Consider the following 14,145-nt stretch of genomic DNA (forward strand, 5'->3'; position numbering starts at 1 on the left):
CTATCATAGTCACTGTCTCTACTCCCGTTCTTTACACTTGTTTCAGTTGTTTACATTGAGATTTGAAGAAGGAAGAAATACGGGAAAACCCCTAAATATGAAAGGCGGGAAAGTGAACATACCCGACGAAATTCTAAACCCATTGAAATTTGAAGAAGGAAGAGAGACGGGAAATACCCTAAGTACAAAGGCGTGAAAGTGAACAGTACCGAACGACATTCACGATTTAGAATGTCGGTACATTCTAAGTTGTCAATTTCCTTTTTCCTTTTCTTAATACCCATCACGCGCTACAAAGAGTTTTTTATTATTAATTTACGTGTTTCTTTTTTAAGCGGTAATAAAGTCAGATTGATCGGGTTCAATACAAGTAACACATAAAGTTGAAGCAAACACGTTCAACATTCAATCAGCTTTAAAGCATTAAAACGCTATTGATTATTCCGTTGACAAATAATAGATAATTATTAATATTTTGAAAATATCACAATAGGATATTGTTCTTAAATATTTACAATTTTACCATTTTAGATTTTAAAATTTATGTTTACAAAAATATATGGCATTTTTTTTTTTAAATAAAAATTGGAAAAACAAAACAAACGTTAGCTTGGGCCCATGTAAATAGGCCCATTAGTTTACTTGGGCCCAAACCATCAACAAAAGCCCACCACAATTTCATTGATCTAAATATAAATTAATGTAAAAATTTAGATTTTATAATTTTAAAATATAAAATTTTATATTTATAATTTGACAAAATCCTTATAAATAATTTATATTTTCTAGCTATTATTTTCATTTTTTTTCATCGAGAATAATTAAATAAATGATTTTTTTTTTAAATGAAAATTAAAATTGGTGACAGAGACGAGGAGAGGAAAGGCATTTTCAGTCCTACTCCGAGGATTGTTTTATATGAGCGAGATTGATTATTTTGAAATTTTTACTGAACAGGGAGCTCAGAGATTGACGGTCGAATCTCTTCGTGAAAAAATATTTATAAAGGTAAAGTTTTTGATTTTACGACTGAATATGTTTCGTCCATTGAATAAAGACGCTTTCTTTTGAAAACGTCTTGTAATCCCATTAACAAATTATTCTCATTCTCTCGACTTCAAAACATCTCAGGTGTCTATTAAATTCAAATTATTCTTTTCTTTTTTTCTTTTCTTTTTTCACATTTGAGCCGTCACACACACAGTTATATTTTAAAATTAATATTTATTTAAAAATTCTGATACAATAAGTTATATTACGACATAATAATTATTTTTTTTATTTAAATAAAAATGTGATACTAGGTATATCGAGGTGGAACTTTCGAGAAGGACGAGAAGTACCGATTGGGTTATATATTTTATAATTCATTCTTTAATTTGTCATTAAAAAGTAAAAAGAATAATGATTATTATGTACATAAATTATAAATATAAACGTTAATTTAACCATTTATCTCATTTATTTATAATAATATATAATTTGTGATGTCACAGTAAGTGGGGGAGAATAACAAATCACCATTGATAAGGGCGTGGAAATCTTCCCCTATCAGACTTATTTTAAAGCCTTAAGGGGAGCTCAAAAAGAAAAGTCAAAAGAGGAAAATATCTGTTAGCGGTGGATCTGGACCGTTACACATATGTCAGCCTTTTCGCTATTCCCCGAAAGGGGGTAGACACGAGGCGGTGATCCATGGGAGGAAGGAAAGAGTGCTGGGGGTGGTCCCACATTAATCGGAGGAAGGAAAGAGTGCCAGCGAGGACGCTGGGCCCCAAAGGGGGTGAATTGTGATGTCTCACGGTGGATTTGGGGGCAATCCCACATCAATAATTGGAGGAAGGAAAGAGTGTTGGGGTGGTCCCACATAATTGGAGGAAGGAAAGAGTGCCAGTGAGGATGCTGGGGCATCGAAGGGGAGTGGATTGTGATGTCTCACAGTGGATTTGAGGGGGGGGGGGGGTCCCACGTTAATTGGAGGAACGAAAGAGTGCCAGCGAGGACGCTGCGCCCCAAAAGGTGGTGGATTGTGATCTCGAACAAATGATCATTTATAAGGATGTGAAAGGGAGAGACTGAAAGGTAAAGCCCAAAGAGAACCGTTACATAATTGGTCATAAAAAAACGCTCAAATAATTAATTTAATTTTTTTAAAAAAAAGGAGAATATTCAAATAATGATAATAATACAAATAGAAGAAACTTCCAAGGAAATTAATTTTTATTAAAAAAAATAATTTACATAAAGATAATTAGATGAAAAATAAATACACCAATGGTGGGACTTAAATGTCTTTAGAACGGACGAGGAAACGTGGGCCCCACATTACCCTTTTGTCTTAAATTCTATTTTTATTTTCTTTTATTCCTTTTCCTGTTTTAAATTAAATTAAATATAAAAAAAAAAACCCTCTTTAATTTATTCCATTTTTCATAAATTTAATAATATTTCCTTCTAAATTTAACCTCTATTATTTTTTTTTTAATTTTAAAATTACGAAAAAAATAATTTAATTTACACTTCTATTATACAAAATCCAAAAATAAAAAATTGACTCATACGAAAAAAAAATATATATATATTTTAAAATTTTAATATTTAATATTTATCCATCCAAACCTAATTTAACATTTTATTAATATTTATTGAATTTATCCCACATAATAATTTTACAAGTTTCACTCTAATATTAAAATAATATATATATATATATATTTATTTATTTAAAATAATATATATTATTATTATTATTAATTTAAAAATAATAAATTAAAATTGATAAAAACAATAAATAGAAAAATTGTTAATCCGACATTGTGAATCTTCCTTCTCACTTCCATGTGCAGTTATCAAAAGAGTGGGAGCTTTTATTTATTTATTATTTTTTAAAAAATATATTTTAATTTTATTTTACATTAATGGAAAAAACACACACACTCTCTCTCTTGTTTCTCTCTCCTCTGTAATTTGGGAATTTTATTTTATTTTAGTTATTGTAAAAATTAGTATAAAAAAACTTTTTTTTTTTTTTTACATGAAAAAGTTTAAATAAGATTATAATTTTTTTTTATTTCTTAAAATAATTTTAGTAATGAAATATAGTCGAGATTCATGCATCCTAATTGGAATCTCGATCCAAATTCATCAAAATTAATGAATTATAGCTATGATTCAAATTTTTAATCGAGAATGATAAATTTTTACTTGAAATAGTTTAGGTTTAACGAGCGACTAAAAAAATAAAATAAAATAATTTAATTAAAATCATAAATGAATTTCGAACTCAATCTATAAGTAAGATAACTTATTCGAACCCGAATTTTATTTAGGAATATGAAGTCGATGAACAATAAATTCATCGATTTCGTTGTGTATCGAACGAGGAAAGGGTAAAATGGTAATTTTACATATAATCTAACTTTTATTTAATATGTCATTTCATCTCCAAACCAAACTAAAGCATAAAAAGGGCCATTTCTTAGGATAACCCCTCTCCCCTCTCCCCTCTCCTTTCACAGTCACCAAGGGACCGACCCTTTCTTTTTTATCGCTCATGAAACCCTTTCCCCCAACTTTCTCTTATTGGATTAGATAGTCATCCTTCCTTCTCTCTCAACAAATTAGCTTTCTGGGGTTCTTCCTCGATTGACTTCCACCTTCTCGCTCGAGGACCCAGTTTTATCCATCTCTCAATCTCTTTACCTTCTTCTTCAGGTTGATTTTCTACTCTGTTCGTCTCGTTTTTGGTTTGATTCTATGGTTTCTTTGAGGAATTTGATCTGGGTTTTGATGATTCTTTTGATTGGTTGAATTTGTGAGATGGGTTTTGTTTCTAGCTCTGAATCTGTTTGGTTTTCTACTCTGTTCAACTCTCTTTTTGTTTGATTCTATGGTTTCATCCTTTTTCTTCGACTAATTTGATCTGGGTTTTGATGATTCTTTTGATTGGTTGAATTTGTGAGATGGGTTTTGTTTCTAGCTCTGATTCTGTTTGGTTTTCTACTCTGTTCAACTCTTTTTCTGTTTGATTCTATGATTTCACCCTGTTTCTTTGACTAATTTGATCTGGGTTTTGGTTCTTCTTCTCATGGGTTGAATTTGTGAGCTGGGTTTTGTTTCTAGCTCTGAATATGTTTGGTTTTCTGTCGAATTTTGATTCTAGGGATGTTGGATTGTGATGTTCTGTTTTGTTTTTGATGTTTTGTGTTCGTTTTCAGGTTGGATATGAGATCTGATTGTTGATTAATGCTCTGTTTCGTTTTTGTTTTGTAATCGGTTGTGTTCTTGAGCTTGATCTGTGTAGAACAGATTAAGAACAGCTTGTACTGTTTGATCTACCTTGTTTGGATGAACTTTGCATGTAATAATCTGATTTAGAAAGAACTAGAAATTCTCTTGGTTTGTGTTCTTGATAGTTTTGATGAACTTTAGAGGAATTAAATCTTGTGGTGTTCTTCGTTGTAAACGAAACAAACGCGTGTTAATTGATTCAGGTTTTGACTTGAAATTTATGTTAACAGGTGAGGAAGAACAGTGAATTTTGGTGTAAATTAATTGTTGGATCTTGTTCGAGATTCGTCATTCGAGTTCAATTGATTCCTTTTTTTTGGGGGGGGGAAATGATGATGATGTTCAATGAGATGGGATTTTGTGATGATATTGATTTCCTTTCGGCTCCGATTGTGGAAGGAGATGTGGTAGCTCCACAGGCCGATCCTGAAGTCGTGGTGGAAGATGATTATTCTGATGAAGAGATCGACGTCGATGAGCTCGAGAGGAGGATGTGGAAGGATAAGATGCGTCTTAAGCGTCTTAAAGAGCAGAGTAAGGTTAAGGAAGGAGTCGATATTGCGAAGCAGCGACAGTCTCAAGATCAGGCTAGGAGGAAGAAGATGTCGAGGGCGCACGATGGGATCTTGAAGTATATGTTGAAGATTATGGAGGTTTGTAACGCTCAAGGTTTTGTATATGGAATAATTCCCGAGAAGGGAAAACCGGTAACTGGGGCGTCTGATAATCTTAGAGAATGGTGGAAAGATAAGGTCCGATTTGATAGAAACGGACCAGCTGCCATAGCTAAGTACCAAGCGGATAATGCGATCCCGGGACGAAACGACGGGTGTAATTCGATTGGTCCAACCCCACACACCTTGCAGGAACTCCAAGATACTACCCTTGGATCGCTTTTATCAGCTCTGATGCAGCACTGTGACCCTCCTCAAAGAAGGTTTCCGTTGGAGAAAGGCGTTCCTCCGCCATGGTGGCCTACTGGAGTCGAGGAATGGTGGCCTCAGCTCGGGTTACCGAAGGACCAAGGTCCCCCACCTTACAAGAAGCCTCACGACTTAAAGAAGGCGTGGAAAGTCGGTGTTTTGACTGCGGTCATCAAGCATATGTCCCCTGATATAGCCAAGATCCGCAAGCTCGTTAGGCAATCGAAGTGTTTGCAGGACAAGATGACTGCTAAGGAGAGTGCTACATGGCTTGCTATTATCAACCAAGAGGAGGTCTTGGCTCGGGAGCTTTATCCCGACTCGTGCCCACCTTTATCATCCGGTGGGGGAAGTGGATCACTAGTCATTAACGATTGTAGCGAGTATGATGTAGAAGGCGCCGAGGAAGAACCGAACTTCGATGTTCAAGAACGCAAACCCGATAACCATAGCTCATTCAGCTTAGGAATGGAGAGAATGAGAGAACACGTACCCCTTCGACAACCTCCTTATGCAATCAAAGGAGAAGTCGTCGCCACCGCCGCCGCAAACTTGGATTTTATGCGAAAGAGGAAGCCAACGTGCGATCTGAACATGATGATGGATCAGAAGATCTATACTTGTGAGTTCCTCCAGTGTCCTTATAGCGAACTCCGTCTCGGGTTCAACGACAGAACGTCGAGAGACAATCATCAGTTGACCTGCCCATACAGAACTTCTTCCGAGTTCAGCGGTTCAAATTTTCACGTTAACGAGGTTAAACCAGTTATCTTTCCGCAATCGTTCGCCCCACCCAAACCAGCTCCACCTCCCGTCAGCTCGGTCCCATCTTCCTTCGACTTGTCGAGTTTGGGAGTTCCAGAAGACGGTCAAAAGCACATCAGTGAGCTCATGTCGATCTACAACACGAACATCCAAGGCAACAAGAACAACGTAATCACCATCACAGAGAACCAAAATCAAGGTATAATGATCGACGCTAATTTCTTCGAAGGATCGAGTCTTTCGAGCAGCCATCAAATGTTCACAAGACCGATGAATTCCTCGTTCGAAAACAACCACCAGAACAACAACAACAACAACTTTCACTTGATGTTCGGCTCTCCGTTCGATTTGTCAACGTTCGACTACAAAGAAGAAGTACACGGAGGAGCAGCAGCCATCGACACACTGCCGAAACACCAGGATATTCCGTTATGGTATCAGTAAGACTGCTTGCACTCAGTGAAATTCATAGCAGTTAATTTTTACTGCTGAGCTTCTCTGAATGTCTTATGGGGTTTGCCTGTTTTTTTACTAGGAACAAGTAAAAGTTACCTTTTGGGATTTACCTAACTTGGTGAAACTGTGTTGTTTGGTGTCATTAGGTTGTAGAATATGTTTAAGGTCATCATGTAATGTAAGTCTAAGTTTCTCCATTAGACTCATAAATAAGTGGAGAGAATCCTTGTTATCAACTTCTTCTACTCAATCTTTATTGCCTTCGTTCGAATATCAAACCCGACTCAGCTAAGCGGGTGCCCCATGTCGATAACGATTTTTAGCTTGTCTTGTCGTGTTTGTGTAACAACTTAAGCTTATTGCCAACAGATATTGTCTGCTTTAGCCTGTTACGTATCACTGTCATTTAAAACGTGTCTACTAGGGAGAGGTTTTCACACAAGTGTTCGTTCTACTCTCCCCCTTTGGGGCTCAGCGTCCTTGCTAGCACACCACCCAGTAACCTAGCTCTGATACCATTTGTAACAGCTTAAGCTCACCGCTAACAGATATTGTCCGCTTTAGCTCGTTATATATCGCCGCGGTTTTAAAACTCGTCTACTAGGGAGAAGTTTCCATACTCTTGTAAAGAATGCTTCATTTCCCTCTACAACTAACGTGAGATTTCACAATCTACCCCCTTGAGGCCCATCATCCTCGTTGGCACACTGCCCAGTAACCTGGCTCTGATACTATTTGTAACAGCCTAAGCTCACCGCTAACAGATATTGTCCGTTTTAGCCCGTTACGTATCGTCGTAAGCTTCACAGTTTTAAAGTGCGTTTACTAGGGAGAGATTTCCACACTCTGATAAGGAATGTTCGTTCTCCTCTTACTTACAGAAATTAGACTTGTTTCCTTACAATTGCTTTGTGTTGTAGTATTCTACGAGAAGGAACAAGAACCTTCGTGGTGAACGAACATGATACTGACAGAACCGAAACAAAACAAAATAGTTATGAAACGAAGGAGAAGAACCTGGAGGTTGGATTTTAATTGCGAGGTGGAGTAGTAGTAGCTGGTTTGAAGCTTATCTATGGTGTTAGGGGGTGGGAAAGGGACAGGACAAGTTGTTTAAGAAACATTGTTGTTGTCGTTCTTACTGTTGTTTGTTGGGTGATGGTGGCTGGCTGGCTGGCTGGCAAGTGGGGACTCCTTCAACTCTATCCTTTCATGTCGGCGGTCAATGTTTCAAATCACCTCTCCACCCCATTCTCTACTCTTAATATATTTAACTTTTAGTCCCTCAAATTTTGTTTATTTAGGTTTTAGTCCTTAGAAAGTGAATTTATATCTATTTAGTCCCTCAAATCAATAATATTCTATATTTTTCTTCTTAATTTATGGACCTATTCCGTAAAAATTAAAAATTTTGGGACTTATTAGAATTTTTCGAGATTAAATTTGTAATGTATTTTTTTTCGTATTTAATTTTTTTAAATCACAAATTTAGTCTATCTCGTTTATTTTTTAGAGCGAAAATATTATAAATATAAAAAATTTGAAATCTAAAATTTTGTTCTACTTGCCATTAGTTACGAGTGAAAAGTAGCTAAAGTCAACCCGACCGTTGACTATCATCGTTGAAACATGGTCAAATATACTAAAGTGTTAGGAGTGAAAAGTAGCTAAAGTCAACCCGACCGTTGACTATCATCGTTGAAACATGGTCAAATATACTAAAGTGTTAGGAGCGAAAAGTAGCTAAAGTCAACCCGACAGTTGACTATCATCGTTGAAGCATGGTCAAATATACTAAAATACTCGTAAACTCGAATAATTTTTTAGGGTCAAACTTAACACAATTCAGTTGACAGTGCATCAGTTACCATCTCAAATGATCGAATCAACTCGAGCATCCACCTCCTAATTATTGAACTAAAAAAAAAAATTAAACGTGCTTTAAATTCATACTCCAAATACGTGTCTCTGTCTCTCGAACATTGTTATATACTTAAACCACACGTAATTTAAAACAAAATGCCGTGTGTAGTATTTAGATTTGTACTTCAAATTTGTGTTTCTCGAACATTGTTGTCTCCTTAAACTACACGTGTTATAGTTATTTGTTAAAAGACATCGTTGTTGCATTAAATTTCTTTTACTTTTGAATTTTTACTCGTAGAGGAAAATGTGTGCGGAGAACTAAGTTCTAAAGATGGAAACAATGATGACACGCTCGAAAGTGATATAAAGATTTGAAAAAAGCACATGCCTAAAGTTTAACTCAATATCATTATTATTTAATTCATAAATTGATATATCTTTTAGGAGACCTTATTTTTATGGTACGATATTTCGATTGAGCCGTTACAAATGGTATCAGAGCCAGACACTGGATGATGTGCCAGCCTTCTCGTTGTTTCCCCGAAAGGGTTAGACACGAGGTGGTGTGCCAGTAAGGACGTTGGCCTCAAAGGGGGGTGGATTTGGGGGCGATCCCACATCGATTGGAGGAAGGAAAGAGTACTAGTAAGGACAGTGGGCTCCAAAAGGGGGTGGATTGTGACGTCGCACGTTGGTTGGGGAGGAGAACAAACCACCATTTATAAGGGTGTGGAAACCTTCCCCTAGTAGACGCGTTTTAAAACCGTGAGGGGAAGCTCGAAAGGAAAAGCCCAAAGAGAACAATATCGGCTAGCGGTGGATCTGGTATATATAAATTAGTGGAAAATCTTCATGAAAATAAATGAGAAATTTCATGGAGACAGGGACAGAGAATCTTTCCCGTCCATGGCTTGTGAACATCTCTACATATATTTCATGTCTAAGATTTGGAATCTAGATTTAGTATCTCGTGGCCTCGATATTCTCTTACATTTCTTGCAACATAACCAAAATCTTTCCCGTCCATGGTCCGTGAACATCTCTACTTATATTTCATGTCTAAGATTTGGAATCTGGATTTAGCATCTCGTGAGTTCGATATTCTCTTACAGTTCTTGCAACATAACCGTAAAATTTGAGTCATTTTTAAATCTTCGTAATCGCTATCATATAGATATGATATGAATTAATTCGAGTATTTTATTTTATTTTATTTTATTTTATTTTTATTAAGCTTGATAGCATTAATAAAGTTGATTAGAAAAGGTGGAAAATTAATGGGTTGATGTGTTTCTTGTATAATAATGGACACTCACTCTATCCCATAACCTATGGACACAACATAGTGCTGTGGGCTCCTCCATCTCCACCGTCCATCTTTATCTTTATCTTTATCTTTATCCTATTTTCCAATTTGGTCCTTAATATTGTTACATTTTACAATTATACCCTTCGTGTCATCGTGATCGACATGATACGTAGTGAGCTGGAAGAGATTTTAAAAAGGAAAACGAAGTATTTAAAAGAAAAAAAGTGTTCATTTCAACTTTATTCTCGTTATTGTTGACTCGTTAAATCTTTTATTTCATAAATTTTTAGTGTGAGACCCCACATCGGTTGATGAGGGGAACAAAACGTTTCTTATAAATATGTCAAAACCTCTACTTAATAGATGCATTTTAAAATTGTGAGGCTGACGACCATACGTAATGGACCAAAGCAGACAATATCTATTAACAGTGGTCTAAAGCTGTTACAATGCCAACAATCTACCATATAGTTCTTATGATTAAGTCATCGAAAAAGACAGTGTACCTTCTTGGTATAGATAGTAACTTTCAATTTTTCAAGTCTTTCTTAGTTATCATATTTTTAAGATTCCTCTCATTCGAATATAGTCTCGGTTCATTTATGTACCATTCATTTACTCGAGTGTCACAAAATTGGCGTCTATAGTTTTATGTTGGTGATCTACGAAAACGACCCGTGTTGATTATATAGACACGGGTCAAAAAAAATTACCCATTTTGATTCTCAAATAAATAAATAAACCAATCAAGAAAATAATAATAATAAATAAATTAAAAAAACAGCTATTGTCTAAAAACATAGGAAAAACAAATGTATGAGACAACATTTTAAATCATAACTAACCCAACACTAATAACAAATAATGTTTTTTTTTTCTCTTTTAAATCAAAAATACAAATAATAATAATAAAAAAGCTAAATCTTTTTAGAAAAAGTAATTAAAAAAAAACATATCTAAACAAATCAAATTTTAAGATTTCGTATGAAAAAAGTAGATTTTATTTTTTCAAAAAATAAAAAATAAATAAATAAATAAAAAGCATGGCCAAATTGCACTAACAACAGTTAACTCAACTAACCAAAATAATAATAATAATAATAATAATTTAAAATTATTATTTTAAAAAATAATAATTATAATATAAAACTGTTCCAATTCATTGAACTTCCAAATGGGTCATGGTTCATTGGTTCATTGGTTCATTTAATTTCAATATTCTAAATGTTCCCCATCCTCCTACAATTAATTCTTTTTATTTATTTATTGGGATTTTAAATCTTTTTTATTTCTTTTATTTTCTTTTATTTTCTTTTTAAATTTGCATTGGTTTTATTAAAACTTAAATCTACGGTACAAAATAAATAATTTAATTTAATTAATTAATTAAAATATTATTTTTCTTGTCAACTCTACATGGGTTTTCAAAGTTATTCATGACTTTAATAATTATTAATTGATTATTATTTTTTAATTTAAAGCTTTAAATTAATTATTATTAACTCAATTATTTTATGGGTTGACCACAGCTTTAAGGACAATTATTATTCACTTCACATATTGCCCTTTTTTAAAGGCTGATTTTTAAACAATAATAATTTAAGTCAATTTTTTAATTATTGATTTATAATTGTAGTAATAATATTATTTAATCAACATCTAACTTAATGATTAAATAATTAAAAATTAATATAGTTCAAAAAGTATGTTAAAATTATTTATTTGAGTTTTTAAATATGATTTACATGAGTTATTGTTTATTGGATAGTAAATACTTTTATGTTTTATTTAACGTTAAAAAACATGTCTTAAAAAACATAATAACGTTGTTGCAGTTGAAGAATTTAATATAATTCAAGTAATGGGCTTGGCCCAGAGGGTTTATGTTAACATTATGTCGGGCTTGAATCTCAAGCCCAATATAGTGGGAGAATCTAAATTGGGCTTGAATCTCAAGTCCAATATAGTGGGAGAATCTAAATTGGGCTTGAATCTCAAGCCCAATATAGTGGGAGAATCTAAATTGGGCTTGAATCTCAAGTCCAATATAGTGGGAGAATCTAAATTGGGCTTGAATCTCAAGCCCAATATAGTGGGAGAATCTAAGTTGGGCTTGAATCTCAAGCCCAATATAGGGGAGAATCTAAATTGTGCTTGAATCTCAAGCCCAATATAGCGGGAGAATCTAAGTTGGGCTTGAATCTCAAGCCCAATATAGTGGGAGAATCTAAGTTGGGCTTGAACCTCAAGCCCAATATAGTGGGAGAATCTAAGTTGGGCCTAATCATCAAGCCCAATAGCTACTATTTAGTTCACAAATTTTAAAAGTTTAATTCGAGCTTTTTATTTTATTTTATTTTATTATTATTTTTTTGTCCAGTCAACCCGACAAACTTGAAAATCAGTTCACAACCTAACCGAACGGTATTTTTAAAATTGTTATGAAGATTAAAAATATTTAATATTTGTAACATATGTTAAAGAGGCGATGTTAGGGTGTATACGAGCTGGGTTTGGTTCGGTTGGGTTAGGTTGAAAAAATATTTTGAACCAACCGAAAATTTCGAGTTGGTTGAGTTGGTGACCCGAGTAACCCGAATAAAGTTCACAATCCAACCTCTATTTTTTAGTTGGGTTGTCGGGTTGCTCTTTTATTAAAAGGAAAATATTTGTGAAATGCTTCGAAAGGAGACAAAGTTTGTGACGAGTGTAAAACAGTATGACGGTTACCTTCCACAATTAGGATCCAAAACCCTAATTCATCTTGGAACTCGAGCAGTCTCCCCTCATACACCGGGAAGGCTTCTAGCTTATCCTCTCTTGTCAACCAAAGGGCCATTATTCACATATGATCAAACAGTTGTGTAGGGACGGGCAATTTGTTAGTCATTTGTTGGTACTCGTACGTTTATATATTGTAAGACAAAAATAGATTGAAGTATGTAACGACGGAAAACATAATAATAGAATCTAGTCTCCTAAAGATATAGCATTAAAAGCTATTTATAATAAGACGTATTTTTAAGTTTCATACGAGAGGTAACTTATATGTCACGTAGCTATAGGCCCTACGAGATAAAAGCGATAAGGGCAAAAATTGGACCATATGTTTGTTGGAGCTAAGCTTCTACCGTAACCAAATGCCAACAATTAGGGTTCGTGATTGGATAGGTTAAAAAAAAGGCGTAAATTTCAATGGATTTTGGTTCCAGAGAAGTACGAAATATTCCTTAGAACGGTTTGGAAATCTCCCCTCAAGAGACATGTTTTAAAATCGTGAGGCTAACAGTGGTACATAACGGACCAAAGTGGACAATATCTGCTAGCAGTGAGCTTGGACTGTTACAATATTTTTGTTCCTTTTCGTAAGAAGCCCTTACGCGTTGTTTGGAAAAAAGAAGGGTGGGGATGGGTTTTGAATACCGAATCCATATTTGTTTCGAGTTTTACCGAACATCATTTCTCAGGGGCTTAAAGATAATTTCCTTTCCCGAATAAAAGTGTGGGATTTGCTTTTGGTTTTGTGACTACTCTCCTTTATCACTTTTTCTCTCTTTGTTACACAACTTTTTAATTTTCTTCTTCTCTTATTCGACCTCGCGTCTCTATCATAACTTTTTCTCCATTTTTTTAACCGTCAATAAACTCGAAAAAATAACTTAAAATTTAACGCATATTATTTATAATATTATAAATAAATTAGTTAAAATTATTTTAATTATTTATATAAAATTCACCCAATAAAATTATTTGATTATCAGCATCTCATTCACACATCATATTTTTATTACCCGACATTAAAAATAAAACCTTAAATTTAAAAAAAAAAACATCTTTATTAACATTAAAGTATCATAAACAATGATGTTTTTGGTTATTTTTTTTTTCTTAATTTAGAAGTTCATTTATTGGTCAATATTTTAAGAATTAATTATTTACAATAAGTTAAATATATTTTTAACCAGTTTTTTTTTTTTTTTTTTAATTTTCGAATTTTAAACGAGTTATTTAATTATTTATTTAATAATGTTTTTCATAGATTCATCGTTTACTAAACCAAGTATCTCACAAAATGACAAATAAGTTAATATCAGTACAATGAATTGAGACGCCTTTATTGATCGTCTAGTCCAATATCATTATTTTATCGTAGAATTTTAATATTTATTGATAGCGAAATTTTTAAAAAATTAATATTTATTTATTTACAAAATAATTGAAAAATAAAAAATAAAAGTTACCTCTCTTTTGGGCACAACTAAATGCAATGGAGAAAAAAAAAAACATTGTAAGGGAATCTATAAATATTAGAGAAAGACAAAAATAATAATAATAATAATAAAAAGTATTTAATATATATATATATAGATATATATATTTTGGTCTCTTTAAAAGGATGGATGTATGTGTCACTTTCTTTGGGCATCTTTGCATTAAAAGCAATGCCATTCTCTATGTCCACCTAGCCCTAGTGGCATTTTCGTAATTTTCCTGTCTCGTTATTTTTCTCGGGTTTTGTTTATTTTGTATTTTTTT

General features: G+C 33.6%; 1 protein-coding gene across 1 annotated transcript; it reads left to right on the plus strand.

Annotated features, from left to right (window-relative positions):
- Positions 1-3,487: 3,487 nt before the first annotated feature.
- LOC111793069 (protein ETHYLENE INSENSITIVE 3) lies at positions 3,488-6,670 on the plus strand. The gene is made up of 2 exons (XM_023674780.2): positions 3,488-3,714; positions 4,521-6,670. The coding sequence occupies exon 2, from the start codon at positions 4,620-4,622 to the stop codon at positions 6,420-6,422; it is 1,803 nt and encodes a 600-aa protein (XP_023530548.1). The 5' UTR covers positions 3,488-3,714; positions 4,521-4,619; the 3' UTR covers positions 6,423-6,670.
- Positions 6,671-14,145: the final 7,475 nt, after the last annotated feature.

The sequence above is a fragment of the Cucurbita pepo genome, chromosome 4, assembly GCF_057944985.1.
Source record: "Cucurbita pepo subsp. pepo isolate OVF chromosome 4, ASM5794498v1, whole genome shotgun sequence".
NCBI lineage: Eukaryota > Viridiplantae > Streptophyta > Magnoliopsida > Cucurbitales > Cucurbitaceae > Cucurbita > Cucurbita pepo.